Source organism: Electrophorus electricus, chromosome 25 (genome assembly GCF_013358815.1).
Source record: "Electrophorus electricus isolate fEleEle1 chromosome 25, fEleEle1.pri, whole genome shotgun sequence".
Taxonomy (NCBI): Eukaryota; Metazoa; Chordata; class Actinopteri; order Gymnotiformes; family Gymnotidae; genus Electrophorus; species Electrophorus electricus.
In genome coordinates this window covers 7,786,931-7,804,494 of record NC_049559.1, presented here as the reverse complement: position 1 = coordinate 7,804,494, position 17,564 = coordinate 7,786,931, and the positions used below count along the sequence as shown (strand labels likewise).

The window sequence follows — 17,564 nt, the reverse complement described above, 5'->3', positions numbered from 1 at the left end:
AGCCCTATGGTAGGACCTATAATGCTTCTCGCTTCATGACTATGCAAACATACTACAGGATGTCAGATGATGACGGTTTAACTCATTGAAAGGTAAAGAAAGAGACATTTGCGATATCCTAGATTCAAGATGTTAAATCTGCCTCTCGTTCATACGCAGTATAAACCTACTATCCACTGAACAAAAGCTAAGTGATCTGTTCAGGTCACTGTTCAGGGGACTTTTACTGCAACAACTAGACACTTGCCGGAAATATTTAATATCACATTTAAACAAGCACCGACAATATTGTAATTAAGTAAACGTGTCAAATGTTAATATTGTTCTCTCTGTGTGTGTATTTTAGACAAATGTACTGTTGTGTAAAATATCTTCTCATAAAACGAAATTTAAAACCTTTAATTCTCTTTGTAATTACAGCGCGATCCACTCATTTTATTATCATAATCTCTAGGTTACTTGAATGCGTGTTGAATAGATTTCATAAAGTCACAATAACCGTGTGGAATTTTATCAAGACACATAAATTAACATACAAGTATTTTTACGCACAAAGCCCACCACTCTGTGTTCTGTGTGTGTTAGTTGAACAGTCTGGCAAGGGGAAGCCGGAACAACTAAATCAAACGAGGGCGGGAAAAGGTGTTTTGGTGGAAGTGAGCGAAGAGAAAGCGGGATAGCTACTCTGTTCACGTACAGGAGCTTTTTTAACTGTTGTTGCCTTGACTGTAAGTTGCATTTACCGTTGCTTGTAAGTTTGAACTAATTATTGCGTGCTTCTTAGGAACGATTCGATGCATACGTAACAATAAAAAAGGACAGCGACTTTTGCGCAACAGTGGAATAGCCCCTAGCCTGCAGGCTAGCTGCTGTTTGTGGGGGAAAAAACATGATGAGAAAGCATATAAATAGCCTAATGACTTAAATGTTTTGGGGTTGTTGGTTTTGTTTTGTTTTTTTCATTTTTGCTTGGCCAGTAAATGAACAATCAATCACTGACTGACGTTAAACTGGCATTTTAGGGGTATTTTATTCCCCAGTTATGCGGTGGTATGTTTCTGACGCTAGCTATGCTGTAGTCATTAAGATTATAACTACGCTCGCTAGGTTCGCTCAATAACTTTTCCTTTTCAATATATTTCCTGTGCCAGTTGTTTACCTTTTCAGTTACTTAGCTGTATGTAACTTTTTTGTTAACTTTGTGTTACGACTGATAACTGATAAGCTAATTGGTCCTACAGCGCTTCTTATGCATGCATGCCTGCCTTATACTACACAACGTTATTTATCCAGCTGGCTGGGCCCTTGTGTTCAGGGTTTCACTGTCCGTCCAGTGCTGGTCCCGTTGCACTTCTCCCTCAGGGGGATCGCCTTGGAGACTAGCCGCTCCCCGTTCTCTTCATATCAGCCCCTCTTTGGCATATTTTGCCGTCTGTTAGTATCAGGATGAAGGTGGTAACGTGTGAGATCGCCTGGCACAACAAGGAGCCAGTGTACAGTCTGGATTTCCAACAAAATGCAGAGGGCCGGATTGACCGCTTGGCCACCGCTGGAGTGGACACAACTGTGCGGGTGAGTGAGCGTCCCTAAAACATAGCATGTGACCACATATCATTTACAACTGGGGAGTTAAAGTGGCCTGAAATGCATAAGCAATCAAAATACTAGCCACTTTTGTTAAATGTGATTTTTCCTATCACTTCTTACCTCTGCATTTCCCTAGATGTGGCGTGTCGACCGTGGCCCTGATGGAAAGGCTGTAGTGGAGTTCCTGTCAAACTTAGCAAGACACACAAAAGCAGTAAACGTTGTGCGATTCTCCCCAACCTCAGAGCTCCTTGCCTCAGGGGGAGATGGTGAGTGTCATACAGAAACACTGTAGTTCACTTGTAGGGCTGGTAATACAGAAGTACAGGGCATTAACTCCAAATCAAGAGAACAGTTGAGCACCCTAGTTCAATCATACTGTCAATTTACATTCATGCATTTAACTCTCATAGGTCTACTAATATGACTAATTGTTTGCAGTATGTAATAGATACATAATAAGCCACATTCAAGTATAAAGATACTAGTGTTAGTGTTGCACTGTTTGTGTTTATTTAGATGCATCTATTTTACTATGGAAGCTGAATGACAGCAAAGAGCCTGAACAGATCCCAGTTTTCCAGGACGATGAGGATGCTCATCTTAACAAGGAAAGCTGGAATGTAGTGAAGACTCTGAGGTCACGCACACATTACAGCCTTTCAATTTTCGAACTTTAGTTTACTTACTGTAAAACATCTTGAGAAACATTTGCTGTTTGTACATTCCAGGGGGCATATTGAGGATGTATATGACATATCTTGGACCATTGATGGGAATTTCCTGGTTTCAGGTTCTGTGGACAATACTGCCATCATGTGGGACATCCAAAAGAGTATGAAACAATACATTATGATTTTGTTTCAACTGTGCTCAGAAATGTTTACGACTTAAGCTAAATCCATCTATAAAATCACTCATTGTTTGGGAATGGAATGCAGTCTTCGTATCAGCTAAGGTTTGAGAGTACTGACGGAGGCCTTTGTTGGCCTTCTCTCACTTGTGTGTGGTATTTCATGCAGGTCAGAAAATGTGCATCTTCAATGACCATAAGAGCTATGTGCAGGGTGTGACCTGGGACCCTCTAGGGCAGTACATTTGCACACTTAGCTGTGATAGGTAATGCTTATGTGTATGTGTTTGTCTTTACTGAGGGTATTGGGGCCCCTAATTGCATTGTAAGTACTGAGCACCTAATCCCAGCCTCCCTTTCAGAGTTATGCGTGTATACAGCTCACAGAGCAGGAAAAAGTCCTGCAGTGTGAGTAAGATGACATCAGGCTCCACTGTGGAGGGAGAGGTCAGTGCAGCAAAACAATTATATAGCTAAAGATTAAGTTCAGTGGCAAGTCTGTAAGCTTTACTGTCACTTGAAATCGGCGTAATATCAAGACGTCTCCACAGGTAAAGAACTACAGGATGTTCCATGATGACAGTATGCGGTCTTTCTTCAGACGTCTCACCTTCACACCTGACGGATCTTTCCTTCTTGCTCCTGGTATGATTGTTGTGTTTATCAAGTGATGAAAAGGAACCTGTAAATTCTAGATGTTCTAAAATATACTTCACACTGCGTGCATAGGTGGGTTTGGGGGTGTGATGCGATTTTGTATGTGTTTTCAGCTGGTTGTGTGGAGACAGGAGAAAACGTCACAAACACCACCTATGTCTTCTCTAGGAAGAGCTTAAAGAGGTGTTGTTTTTGTTATTATTGTTTATGCCTTTAAGAGCTGGCAGCGGTGTTGTGTATTAAGCTGTTTCAGCATTCTTTAATATCTTCCATACTGACCATTACCTTTGCATATTTTTGCTTGATTTACTGCTAGGTCTTATTCTGTTTTATTCTGCTCTATCGCTGGGCCTTTGTAATGTGTATGTGTGCACGTGCATGCGTGCGTGTGTGTGGTCTCTCAGACCCACAGCCCATCTGCCCTGTCCCAGCAAAGCAACTCTGGCTGTGCGTTGCTGCCCTGTCTACTTTGATCTCAGAACCAAGAAGGAAGAAGGTATGTCCCTTCCATCATGTCTAATTATGATTAATTATGCTAAAGTATAAGTGTATACTCCACTACGACTGGCATGTAGGTGTGCATTTAAAACCATATAATGCATAGGTGGTTTGAGTAAAGCTTTGTTGCTATTCTAAATTCTATATCATCTATATGCTGGTCAAAGGAAATGTTGGGGGTTCATTCATAAGACTTTTATGTGGTTATAGCCATACACTGGACACAAACTTTAGCTAAATTATTGTCATGGCAAGAATTGGATTAGTAACAGGATGTAAGACTTAGCAGTGGGCCAAAGATAATTATTAATGGGACTTTAGGTTTACAGAAAGGCATAAAAGCATTGATGACAGGAGTTTGGGCCTTATCCAAGCACGTAATGTTGATGGCTATTAAAATAAAGTAGTGCCCAAAATAAATGTGCTTCAGAACATGGCCAATATGCATTTTCTGTTATTCGTAGATGGATCTTTGCAGCCACTGCCCAATATGTTCCAGTTGCCCTATCGACTGGTGTTTGCTGTTGCATCTGAAGACTCAGTCTATCTCTATGACACCCAACAGACACTGCCATTTGGTTATGTGTCCAACATCCACTACCACACCCTCAGTGACCTCAGCTGGTAACACACATACGCACGCACGCACGCCCACTTACTTCACTGAAATGTTACATATACTGATGTCTCCTCTTTCAACCATGTCCCTACAGGTCTCGTGATGGCTCTTTCTTGGCCGTGTCCTCAACGGATGGCTACTGCTCTTTTGTGTCGTTCGAGGAGCTGGAGCTCGGTACCCCTTTGAAGGAGCGCCCCCCACTGGACTTCATCACCCCAGTCAGTGGCACTGAGAAGAAGGGAAAGAGAACTCTAGCCAGCGGTCGAACAGCGTCACCTGTGCCCCGTGCCAACACACCCATCACCCAGGAGAAGGAGAAAGAGGTTTCTCCTGCTACTGTCCCCATCAAGACTCTTAGTGTTCCTGCTCCTGAAGACAAGCGTACCCCACAAGCCTTAAAGGCCAAGCCCCAGCCCAGACGTATCCCACTTAATACCCTGGAGGGCTGGAGCAAATCCAGCACCCTGAAGTCCCCTGTGACCCCAGCTGCTCCTGCCAGTAGTGTAAATAAGTCTGCCCCCTCCACTCCACTGTCTGTTCAGGGACCCCTCTCACCTAAAATTGACCCAAATACCCCCCTCGGACCCATCGGTGTAAAAAATGCCACTGTACGTAAAGGACCCACTCCAAGGTAGGGGAGCATGTTTGTATCTGGGGTACATTTAGATTTGCAATTATTAGTTTTTGACCGCATTAAAATACATTTCCAGTAAATGTTTAATTGACATCATTCATGAAATGATGGCATCAGACAGAGAGCTGCCTGTGTTCAATTGAACTCCATTTGATCAGGGCGATCTTTGACAGTATTGTTTCAGTAGAAGAATTTGTTGGTCGAAGGAAATGTTCATTACATTCTATACAGTGAAAATGTGGAGCATTGCAAAATGTTATGACAGTAGAATGCTTTCACTAAACTTTAATGGTGTTTGCTTGAGCCATTACTGAAATGGTTTGGCAGTGACATTCATTATCTAAGAAAGGTAATAAGCTTACCTTTACCTTAAGGTAAAATAACTAAGTCACTACACCTAATATTCTTGTCGGACATGAGAAAGAAACTGATTGGGTGGGTCTGTTGTAATTACACACAGGATAAGATGTCAAATATCCTTTGCCAAATCATTTTACATACGTCCCAGCCCACTCACTTCATACTATAAGACTTCATATCCTCAGAATTGAATGCCTTGTGTCCACTGGATGCAGTACCAGCATTCCTGCAGGGGGTGCTACACCCTGTTGTGATGTGACGTCAGCAGCAGACTGCAGACAGTTATGACCGTCACAGAAGTTTGGAAGAGAAGCTAACGGCTTGGCATTGACATATCACAGTGAAGAATGTACTTGCCTGGAATAGGGGACATCAAAATCTCTAGTAGCCATAAAATTGTGTAGGTTTTTTGTGTGTGTCCATACTGTGATCCCAATACGGCTTGACTTTGCCACACCTACATTGGCCTGCAAAAGCTCACACAGTGTGGCTGAACCCGCTCACTGGCTGCTATATCAGTAATGTCCAGTGCATATCACGTCTGCTTCTGCTGCATTCAGGTGCTGGCATTATACCCAGTTCCCCTGTATGAGAATGGTAACATTACATTCAAAGTGTAATTCCTCTAGTTTTACCTATTGGCAGTAGTTTGATGTGCAGGCAACAATTTTACAGTTTGGCACTATAGATTTTGACTGGGTGTTGTGTTGTAAGCATTTTTAGATTTCTCTATTTATTTATTTATTGTCGAAGGACATTTGTTTTCTAAGTGCCATTAACAGCCATGACTTAGATTCTCAGCATTTCTGAAACAATTCTTGCTATTGTCAGCATGTTATCTAGTTGATGGTACATTTCACATTGAAAGTATGATTTGAGGGTGTATTTGTATAATCCCTAAATATTAAACAGTTTGTTCTTTCTTTCGCTGTCTCTTTCATCTTTCTTTCCTTCTTTCTGTCTTTCTTTTTTGTGTTTTCCTTGTAGGCGAATTTCGCTAACACCAGTTATTCCCAGATCTCCACCTTCCTCACAAAACGCCATCCCTCCATCCTCCACTGAGAAAGCCAAACACGGTTAGTGGTTATTATGTTAGCTTGGGTCTTTTTTCTTTCTTTCTTTCTTTTCATCAACAAACAAATATTTGTGCTGTAAAGCACTATGTAAAAAATTACCATGCTGTGGTGGTGTTGAGAAGTGAATCCCTTTTAACTTATCTAGTGTGCAAAAGGTCTCTGTGTCTATCTCTCTATCTATCTCTCTATCTATCTCTCTATCTATCTATCTATCTATCTATCTATCTATCTATCTATCTATCTATCTATCTATCTATCTCAATCAATCAATCAATCAATCAATCAATCACAAATAAACCTCTCATTTCATTTAGAGAGACCATCTCCTCCTAGTGACCCAATGTGCAAGCCGCCGGAATTCAAGCGGCCGAAGACTGATGGAGCTCTAGACCAGAGTGCTGACATGTTGGCCCAAAGCAGTGAGCACTCACAAACCGTAGAATCCAGCAGCAAGTGCATCGATCCTTAACTCGCCTGGAGCAGCAACGAGTTTGCCCCATGTTTATAATTGACGTTCGTTTATGTGCTTATGAACACAAGACCTTCTTTAAAATGCATGGAGCCAATGTGCACATGGACTCGCACAGATTAATGGACTTGTACATGAGTTGTGACTCGCCAACAGACTTTTGGAGTGAGCCAAGGTTTTCATGACCATAAGAGTAAAACATCAACAGAGTACTTCTAAGAAGTCTACGTTGCAAGCTTCATGATGCATTTATTTATAATTTTAGGGGTTTTATATGACCTATTTGTATGTGTTTAAAAGCATTTATAAAACATAAAATAGATTTGTTATTGATTTCAAAGTGGGAATTACAGAAGTGAAATGGAAAGTTTGACTAGTTTTAGGAATTCCTATCTGAAGCTAAAATTCATAGCCCAGTTGAGCCACGTGTCATCAGTACACAGTGGCTCTTAAAGATGGCGCTCACTGTTCTTGGTATGTGTTGCCGGTGGCCTCAGATGAACCACTCTCTCTGTGAGAAAAGACAGATTAGTCTGTACAGAAAGAGAACAGATGATCACCCCCTGTGGTTGTAGAATCAACCTTGGGACGGAATAAGAAGTCTGTAGGCGTCATGAGGTTGCATTAGCGTTTCTGTGGACAGGACTTTGAGTGGTTTTTGATATTGAATAATGAAGCTGCCAACCTATACTGTGCTGAAAGTCTTCATTAAATAATTTGTCTCACTTGTACTTTGGAATTGTCAGTTTTTGATATCGTTGATGTCTTTATCCAAAAATTTGTGTAACCTAAGGTGGGCATGTAATCCAAGATAATGCAACCTGGCAAGAGGAATCCACAAAGTATGACTGAATTGTATTTAGCAGTCTTCTGCCTTTGGTTTTTAATAGGTGCGTTCCTATAGGTTATAAGGTTTCTATAGTCTTTTTAAAATGACCGGCATTTTTCTGTGGGACTTCCCATCAGGAACCAGGTTGCTTAAAGTACTTTAAAATTTCCTCAGCTGGGAGCAAACAAATGCAAAACCTGTGATTGTCTGCCAATTTTGTTTTTGTTAAATATGAATATTTGTATTACAGTGGCTAAACAGCATGTTATTTCATAAGTCTGTAGCACAATAAAAATATCTTAGTGGCATTGTACTTCTAATGAGGGATTTAAAGACATGATTTAATAAAGTATCAGTGGTGCTTTACTCTACGTTTTCAGTCATTAGTAGAAATCCACTAGAAATTTTCTTTTTTTATGAGAAGTTCTGCTTTGAAGTGCATCCTTATGCACACCCTCCCATATTTCCTACACTTCTTACCTCGAGACACTTGTTGCAATATGTCTCAAACTTAATCCAGTACTTTTTAAGTCTTACGTCAACACAGTTACATAAACTATTTATTAACCAAATTTCAGGACTGGTTTTTGGTTCCAGGTTCAGATTGGCATACTTCTGTTATGCTTGCATGCCTAGTCTGCTTCTGATAACAGTTGTCATGCCTATTGCCAATTTAATTTGAACCTAGAAATTGGTTTGTTTTTTATGTTGCAGAACTATTATCTAAGGTGATGTAATTCTGGAATTTTGAAAGCTATTTTTTGCTAAATAATATTTATGGGCTATTCCCACTACTTTTCAAATACGTTCACCTTTTTTGTTTGTTTTTATCTACTAGTCTTTTTTTTATAGTGTGATCTTGCATATTGTATGAAACTCCAGTAAATATAAAATATTACAACAAAAAATAAAGCATACTGTCCCTTTCTTGTATTTTATGTAACCAAACCAGTAGGCTATGCAAAAATGTTTTCATAAAACATTCGTAGCTGATATTTTGGATCAGTTGTATCATAAGTGCATATCGCCCAGTTAAACCTTTTAACGTTAAATCAGGTGTGATGGGGCAAGAAAAAACATTTGGGTCATGCACATTCTTTTAGTTTCTTTAAAAAATTGACTGACTTGCACTCTCTCTCTCTCTCTCATTCTCACTCTCTCTCTCAAAACAAAAAAACAAATAGGGCAGAGAATATGTAATGCATCCTTTTACACTGCCCTAAATATAGCTTATTTTACTTGAACCATAATCACATATATAAACTTTAATGGTTAATCTGTCCTATATAAAGCACTTTGAAACTAAATGTAATTTTGGAACTGAAATAAAAAGTGCTATTGACAGACCCATTAGATCGTAACTAAGATAAAATGGATCAATACTACATGTGCATCCTATGGCATGAAAAGTAAACTCACCAACAGAAAAGGGTGTTCGGTGTAAGAAAGCATCTATGATTCACTACTTATAAAGGAGTGGGGGGGAGTTAGATGCACAATATATATATATATATATATATATATATATATATATATAAATATATATATATATATATATATGTGTGTGTGTGTGTGTGTGTGTGTGTGTCATGAAAGGGTTTTCCTGCTGGATAACTTAGTAATGAGCTGGTCAGGAAATACTTCTGCTATTATACTGTTGCAACATTGTTTTCAAATAGCACATTTGGCTTTCAATTATTTGAATCATTTTCTAGTGTATATATGTGCAAATTCAATAGAATTTTGTCAATAACATTTTTTTTCAATAGAAAAATTCAATTGAATTGTCATAATAAATAAAGGTCATTGTTTTATTTTCCATGTTCTATTCATATCCTCTTCGATCTGTCTCAGTTTGGTCTACCCAGTTAGTAAAGGTTAAAAAGGGCAGGATACTTACAGCCTCACCTACTCACAGTAGAGATCAGTTGGTTGTACATTCTAAAGGCAGCGGCCAGTGTTGTTACTCACAGAGTCATAGTTAATGAGAGAAAGGAAATGTTTATGGATAACCCCCTGTTGACCGAAGGCTGGAATAGGAAAATCACAGATGTGTGTTTTAATGTTTTTAAATAACAGCACTTATTATGCTCAGTTTTAGTTTGGCAAAAGTATTGACAAATCATTGACACTTTTCAAAGTTTGATAACTGCATATTAATTAAGAGGTATCTCATGATTTACATGGAGATTATTCTAATAATCCTCATATTTTGGACCATCTTGTTTTTGCTTGCACTTCATCATTTTAAACTGGTAATTGATTGATGAGTTTTCAGGTTAATTGTGTATAAAATAGCCTAGTCAATTAAACATTCCTTCACATTATCTCTGCATAATTTCTTATTCAGATGGAATTGGAAGACACTACACTCTAAAAGATATCTGGACCCCGTGGAGGCAGCTTTGGTGTTAAACACCGAAAATGACACAGCATTCTTCTTTCAGTGCACCAGTAGTATGTGACATTAAGGACATATTAGGGCATGGGGCATTAAGAACCCCATTCATCCTGGACCGCTACCAGTGTCTCAGTCCTGCCTGCACACACTGCATCGTGGAATGACGGCTGCTTATACACGGGTAGTTTGAGGTTACACAGATGTGCCATATACTTGTGAGGCCAAAAGTTTATTACCCCAAAACTAAAGACTTTCAAACTCAATTTTTCACGTTTAGTGTAGGTTACCACAGGCAGATTCCGATTACTTGACTTGTAATCGGAAGGTTGCGGGTTCAAGCCCCACCACTAACAGGTTTCCACTGTTGGGCCCCTGAGCAAGGCCCTTAACCCTCAATTGCTCAAGTTGTACTCAGTCATAATTGTAAATTGCTTTGGATAAACGTGTCAGCTAGATGTACATAGCTGTTTATTTCCATAGAGTGTAGTTTCAATATGGAAGTCATGAGAAATTTTAGGATTTACATACTACAGTGGGGACATACAGTAGGTCAAGTTCATAAAACAAAAGTGGATTGCTGGCGTATTTTACAGTTTGCTCGATATGTGGTAATCTGTGTTTGGTCCTCATTTGCATATGACGTTAGCGATTCATAATCTAACGCCTTTCTGCAAAAATACCTGAACCTGTTCGACGGTAAATAATTTTTGGTCTGCTTGGAGTTAGCATAATGGCAAAAATTTTCAACAGCAATAGTAGGAATACGCCAAGGTGTTACAAAGAAACCATAAACGGATGTAGACTGAGGAGAGATTTTTTGCTGCTCTGTCTTGATTTAGAACTACTGAAGCCGTCGCCTCAGGCAGTTTACAACGAACTACGGATGTCATGACCGAGGTTGGTCATTTCTCGCTTGCTGGGGATCTTTTATTTGCTTTCATCTTGGAAAGAGCGCGCAGATGATCGCTATGGGCATTTAACGAACAGGAATGAAATACCATTTTACACATTTTCTGGCGTTAACATGTCATACATTCGGTGGTTTTTGGTTTGGTGGCTTTTGCCATTTCAGTCAAACACTTTGGACTAGTCTTCCAGAAGCTTCCCACAATGTTTTGCCCTAATTTTTGCTCCTTCTCCTGACAGCACTGGCGTAACTTACTCATGTTTGTGATTCTCTTTGAATGAATAAGCTTGTTCTGTTCACTCCATAACTTTTCTGTTGGATTCAGGTCAGTGTTTTCTGATAGCTGCTCCAATACTTTTTATTTTGGTTTCTTTAAGCCATTTGTCACAACTTTGAATAACAATTTAGGATCATTGTACTGCTACAATATTTAGCTGTGATCAATTTGAACTTTTTGGATTATTTCCTGAGGTTATGCTTCAGCATTTCATTATAATTCTCCCTCTTTACAATCCATGTTCTGAATTGTACCGGTCTCTTTTATAGCAAACTGCTCCCATGTCATGATGATGCCATCCTCATGCCTCTTTGCGTTAAAAGCCTTACCATTTTTTTTCTCAATATATAGTGGTGATTATGAATAAACAATTTAATTTTTTGTTTCATATGGAAGAGAACATTCCTCTGAAAACCGAAGTCTTTATCCTGGTGACTGATTGGGGTTTTATTCTACTCCAGTAGAAGTTTCTTCCTTGTATGCCATCTTGTTAGGCCATTGTAAGAAGGCTTTGTTATTGGCAGATGTAAATACAATGGTACCTAATGGCTCTACCTTCTTCACTAGTTCTTTGATCTATGTCTTGGGATTAGCTGAACCTTTCTGAAGCATTTTTGCCTCCTTCTTAAACAATGTAGAGTCTGTGAGGTCCCAGGATGTTTAATTTTGCATTTAATTGATTGTACATTTGAATGGTATTACAAAATGGGTACAAATTGGTACAAAATTGTGGTACCTTCAGATTGTGCATAGGGAAAACAACCAGGATAACCAGGCCCAAGAATACAAAACAGAGGATGTTGTATCCAAAGTTACCTAGGTCATTCGGAAATGAGTACAAGAGGTCAAAACTTGATGGAGTAGTTGTGAAATGGCTCACTATAATGCAGTCTTTGCTGTGTAGGAGCATATTCAAATAAATTAAAAGTAAGGTATTGCATGACAATTCTGTTGAGAAAAGCTTGTTAATATTCAACAGTGACTTATTCTACAGTGTGGTTTGAGTGGTGTTATATGGGAAATAATACATTTTACCCTTAGGTCAGAAGGAAATGTTCAACATAGCTAAAACGTGTCTTGAAGAATCGAATAAATTACCTCACAATAAGTTTAACTCTGAACACAAGTTTCCATTTCCATTTCACTTACATCTTCTTGCCTACAGGTTACATATACACAACAAAACAATCAAAATCAATCAAAATTTATTTATATAGCACTTTTTACAACAGATATCACAAAGCATCTTTACAAATGTCCAAGTCCAAGCCCCCGGTGAGCAAGCCAAGGTCAACAGTGGCAAGGAAAAACTCCCTAGAACATGAGGAAGAAACCTTGAGAGGAACCAAGAATCAAAGGAGAGCCCATCCTCCTCTGGCCGACAACAGTCACCACAATAATGACAATTTTAAATATAAAATGAAAAAATAAGCAATTAATGTCTAGTCCAACTGTCTAGAGGACCTAGTCTTGTTCCGATGGTGTGCACAGAGAACATCCATTAAGGGATGGCTAGGGTGGAGGTGTGATGGGCTAGAGGAGGGCACATCAGGGGGTGGTTGGAGTAGCCATGGCAGCTGAGACAGGTAGAGGCTCAATAACATCATGACATTCTGCAAGAGAATGTCCATTAAGGACAATAGAGAGTAATTGGCTGGGGTGGAGGTGTGGTGGGCTACAGCAGGGGACATCAGGAATAGCCATGGCAGCTAAAATGGCTTGAGGCTCAGTAACATCAGGATTAGGTGTACCTCTGCAGAAAGAGAGACTAGATTAGGCATGTCTGGCTACAAGGGTGTGTAAATTAGGGAACTGTAATGTGCAATGATGAACTCTGGCAGATCTAGCTATGGCAGCACAGCTAAAAGGAAAGAGCCAGAAGGAAACACAGGCATGAGAGCACTCACGAACATCAGCAGTCCACTGCTCTCAGTCAACAAACCTGAATGACAAAACGGAGGTGAAGTGACAGCGTCATAACATTTCAGTTTACCACAACTCTCGATACTTATGGACCCCCAGCTCTACACCTTTACTCAAGATGGGAATTGGTTAATAAAATGCCTGACTGCACAGATAGGTTTTCAGCATAGCTTTAAATATTGAGACTGTGTCTGAGTCTCAAACATTTACAGGAAGGTGTGAAAGGTGCACCCATAGTGTGGGAGCTTTATAGGAAAAGGCTCTGCCCCCTGTGGTAGATTTTCTTATTCTTGGTACTAGTAAAGAGCCTGCACCATTGAGGTCAGTGTTGAGCTGTTTCCCCATTACTCTGCTTGCACTTCATGGAGTGCATTTCTGGACAACAGTGGTAAGTGCATTCAGAGCACACATGGTATGGAGGAACAGAAGGATCCCAGGTGAGTAAATGGAGGAGATGGACAGGAATGCAGTGTAGGTCTGCATGGTTCGCAGCGTGCTCATCCCTATTGCACCCATGTGTGTAGAGACAGCCTACGTGGGCTGCTCTCTAGGGCGTGTCACAAACTGCTGCCACAGTGAGGGGAGGACACCCTCCTCCCTGGCTGGTGGCAGAGCCTCCGATTTGGGTGTCTTTCCTCCTGCAACTGTGGGACCTCGCTGTCACAGCTCTGGACTTGCAGATTCTTCCACTGCTCTCTATTGGAGAAGTAGTCATTGTACATGGCCTTCTCAGAGGTGTGCCAGCAATCCAGATGCCATTCAGGAACCTCGTAGCATTCATATCTCTCATAAGAGGTTCCACCAGGTGAGCCAGGGAACAGGTAGGACTGGGGATGCTGGTTGACCCAGAACTTGTACATCTTTCAGCAGCTTGGTGGCTTTTATCATGTCTCTCTCATCCTTATGCTCATTCTTATGTCATGCAACCTTGTTAATTCATAGTATTCTTGATGCAGGTGCTCAGGCTTAAATTGGGATACTACTATCAACTCTGACTCAAGAAGAGATGGGAATATGTGGACAAAAAGACAACATTTAGTGACATTAAGCACTAAATATTGGTGCAACAATAGCAGAAAGAATTATGCTATACTGGGAAAACATCCTGGCTGAGGAGCTATTAGTGAGTATACAAACACACATGATTAATTTTTATTAATTTTTCTACCCTTGTTTCAATGTTTGTTTTTGTTCTTCTTTCTTCTAGATTTTTGAAACAACTTTGGATCAGTGCGAGGAAGTGGAGGGTCATTGAAGAGAGGATACTAGCACTTCACTCACTGTTATATTCCCATGAAATGTTCACTTGCTCCCTTTGGAATAATATTCAGTAGAATCATTTCCAGGGTGGGGAGGGTTTTACGTAGTGAGAGAAGCGTATCCACTTATTTTGGCTGGCAAATTCTACTGCAGATAAGGTTGTCAGAAGGGCCTCACTTTTCCAGTCAGTGCAGAATATATATGAAGTCACCCAGTCACCAATCAGAGTCCAAGTTGTAGCTGAGGAGACTGCCTGATAGGGCTGTCTGTGTGTCCTTGACCAATGAGTATACATTTATTTTGCATGTAGTTAGTTTCTGTCAATACTGTAACCAGTACTTGTGAGAATCTCCCATGTTCTGAGGACTGTTTATTCAGAACAGAGTGCATTGACATTAAGGAAACAGGAACTGTGACAGTCATAATGACTGATTTCCAGCCTATTTTTCAGTTCTCCATTTTGTACTCCATTCCAGAAGATTGTGGGTAAAAACAAATGTGAAACCTTTGCCTTTGCACGAATCTGTAATATCTGTAAACTTGAAAAAACCTGTTGGTTTAGGCAGTATTAAAAGTGACGTTTCACTGCATTTTGTTTTTGACAAACAATACAGCTTAAACAATGTTTTTGTGTATGAGAGGTAGACTGGTTCATACCTGTATCTTTCAAATACCATGATTACCCCCCATTGCTCATATGGGTCACTGCAAGATAAGGAGTTAGAGTTTGGTATCACTGGATGACCTCTCAGAGGTTGCCCCACTACATCAGAATACAGCTTGCAGTTCTAACCTGCTCAGGCCCATTTCTTGCAGTTGCCACCAATGTCTTGATGGGCAGCAGCACCATTAAGAGACATAAGTTCAGGTATAACAGGCATGGAGAGAAATTGACTGGGTTGTGGGAAGGTAAAAGGGCTCTTTATTGGCAAAGTCTGCCCTGCATTGCCACTGAAGACAGGGTCAAAGGTCTTATTGTGGGCTTTCCATTAAAGCTAACTAAGAAGGCAGCTGAATAGTAGCTAATAGAGCTCTGATTCTGGCAATAAGAAATGAGAGCAAGTGAGAAAAGCCACAGTAAGACCAGAGCATAAAATAATTGAAAACTATCACCCAGACATATCTAGAGTCGTTGTAGATAGTTTGATGAGTGTTACCAGCTCAGCCACTTGAGCAGAGTTGCTAATATCTGTAGCAAGAAGAACAGCAGGGTGAGAGTAGTGTAGTAGGTGATGGGACTACCTATATGACTCCTGGTTCAGCAGGCACACAAATGAATATGTTGCATAAAGCAACTAGAGAAAACTATTTGGCTTTAGGTGGAATGTTATCTAAAATACTGTCAGGATTAGGAGCAAAAGAGAAACCATTCATCTGTCCCTTCTTTGTTAACTGGAATGCTATCTTGTTCTTTCTGAGAGGCAAGAACGGGAGCAATACCAGTTAGATCTTCAGGTCTGGGAGATCAAGGGAACTGAGAAAGGCAAAGAGAAGGGTCACTATATGCCACCAACTGGACAATTGATATATGCACAGTTGGAACTTCAGGAAAGATACTTTCCATGGAACAGTGAATTGTAGCATTTGTCTTAGTCAGCAGATCCTGACCTAAGAGGTTTAATTTGGCTGCCTAGTGTGAGAAGTTCATGCTCAAAAGATAAAGGGCATAGCTGACACCTATGCCTACAGTAGCATTGACTTTACAACAGAGAGGCAGAGAAATAACAGGCAAGGAAGTACTGCCAGTGTCAGCAAGCATTTTTGCACATTTGCCTTCAATTAACATTTACACAAAAGGAGCTAACGGATCTACATTTAACAAGTGAAATTGACAGGCAAATAATCAGATCCACTCATCTCCCCCACAAGACCCTCTTGTGAGTTTATGGGCCTGAGGGTGGTGGGGCAGGTTCTACGACTCTAATAGTCCATTACATCAGGTATGCAAAAGCCTGCCCTTTCCCTCAGTCTTTTCAAATACTTAGAACCACCTTTTGATTTCTAAATTCAGTAATCTTATTTTTTAGGTTCAGCTATCTAGTTAAAGAAAATGATCAGTGACAATAATTTTACAAATTTCCAACATTTTAGATTTTAAACAACATTGCAAGTTTCTGAGTATATTTATGACATATCATCTAGAAATAGTTATCAGAAAAATTTCCGTTGAGATTATTTGTATTATTTATATTCTTTCTTTGGTTGCCAAAATTATATTTATAATTAGAAACCCATTTAACTCAATATTTGACAGAATCGGGCCCATTTGAAGGAATTGGGCCCATAGTTTTAAATCATAAATCTAACGGAGGCAGCCCTAAGTGCTGCCTCAATTAAAATGATTTCCTTTGCCACTTTTTTGCTTTATTTTTTAAGACATTGGATGTGGGAGAGATAAAAAAAAAAGAGCTAGAAGCTGGAGAACACAGGAATAATAAAGCTAAAAGGAGTTACCAATAGCAGGAGCTTTAGAGCTAATGGGGTCTAGAGAACTGTTCAAATCTGACTCATTATTGGAGTCAAAAACATCAAATAAAACCAGAACAATCTAGTGGGCAACTAGTAAATAACCAGTACAGAACTAGGTCAAGACATACAGAACAAGAATAATAAATAATGGGCTACAGAGTTTCAACTATCATGGTTAAGATTGAGAAATATCAGAAGATTTAGCTTCTCAAGCTAAAATACCACAAAAAGAATCAGAAATAGAATTTGATATTTCTCTAAATGAACTAAAACATTTAATACTTACGGATAACAGCACTTTTAGGGTATACCCTAACAGAAAATAAAATTGCTTGTCAAAATCTGGGTCTCAGACATTCTGGAAGCCTGAGATTTGTGGTTGGTTCTGCCTCAATCCCTCAATCACAGGGAACTTTGTAAAGAAGGGCCCCATAACTTCACTTTGTATACTAGCAGGTTGTTGGTTTGTGTGGGATGTACATTTAGGATAAACAACATGGACACGGGATATTTGATCAAACATTGACAGAAAAATAAAACAGTCTCCACTTAATTCCTGACACCTTTTTGTCTGACAGAGATAGGGGACACCAAGCTTTGACACCTTTGGGTCTGATTGGATTATGCAAAAGACAGCGAAACTTCCTAGGACATTCCTTACTGTCTTCACAGACAAGGAGATCAAGAATTATAACACCTGTATGTTACTGGAGGCCAAAATCTGAATGTTTAATTAGCTTCTACT

At 39.8% G+C, this 17,564-nt stretch overlaps 1 protein-coding gene and 1 pseudogene across 2 annotated transcripts; one reads left to right on the top strand and one right to left on the bottom strand.

Annotated features, from left to right (window-relative positions):
* The first annotated feature begins 635 nt into the window (after window positions 1–635).
* Window positions 636–6,954, top strand: chaf1b (chromatin assembly factor 1, subunit B). Of its 2 annotated transcripts, none has more exons than XM_026996203.2 (14): window positions 636–728; window positions 1,440–1,572; window positions 1,724–1,856; window positions 2,107–2,227; window positions 2,319–2,422; window positions 2,610–2,706; window positions 2,803–2,887; window positions 2,992–3,085; window positions 3,211–3,280; window positions 3,502–3,593; window positions 4,060–4,219; window positions 4,309–4,845; window positions 6,196–6,284; window positions 6,599–6,954. In XM_026996203.2, the coding sequence occupies exons 2-14, from the start codon at window positions 1,447–1,449 to the stop codon at window positions 6,751–6,753; spliced, it is 1,863 nt and encodes a 620-aa protein (XP_026852004.1). In that variant the 5' UTR covers window positions 636–728; window positions 1,440–1,446; the 3' UTR covers window positions 6,754–6,954. The 2 variants fall into 2 exon arrangements, with proteins under 2 accessions (XP_026852004.1, XP_026852013.1); XM_026996212.2 differs by having other exon boundaries at window positions 1,316–1,572.
* Window positions 6,955–13,621: 6,667 nt separating this feature from the next.
* Window positions 13,622–14,135, bottom strand: LOC113567859 (annotated as a pseudogene).
* Window positions 14,136–17,564: the final 3,429 nt, after the last annotated feature.

Bases quoted from the DNA above. Each gene is read 5' to 3' on its own strand.
- chaf1b (XM_026996203.2), top strand. From the start codon at position 1,447: ATGAAGGTGGTAACGTGTGAGATCGCCTGGCACAACAAGGAGCCAGTG. The intron at 2,888-2,991 runs GTCAGTGCAGCA...ACGTCTCCACAG, and splicing joins GCTCCACTGTGGAGGGAGAG to GTAAAGAACTACAGGATGTT. The intron at 3,281-3,501 runs GTGTTGTTTTTG...GTGGTCTCTCAG, and splicing joins TCTAGGAAGAGCTTAAAGAG to ACCCACAGCCCATCTGCCCT.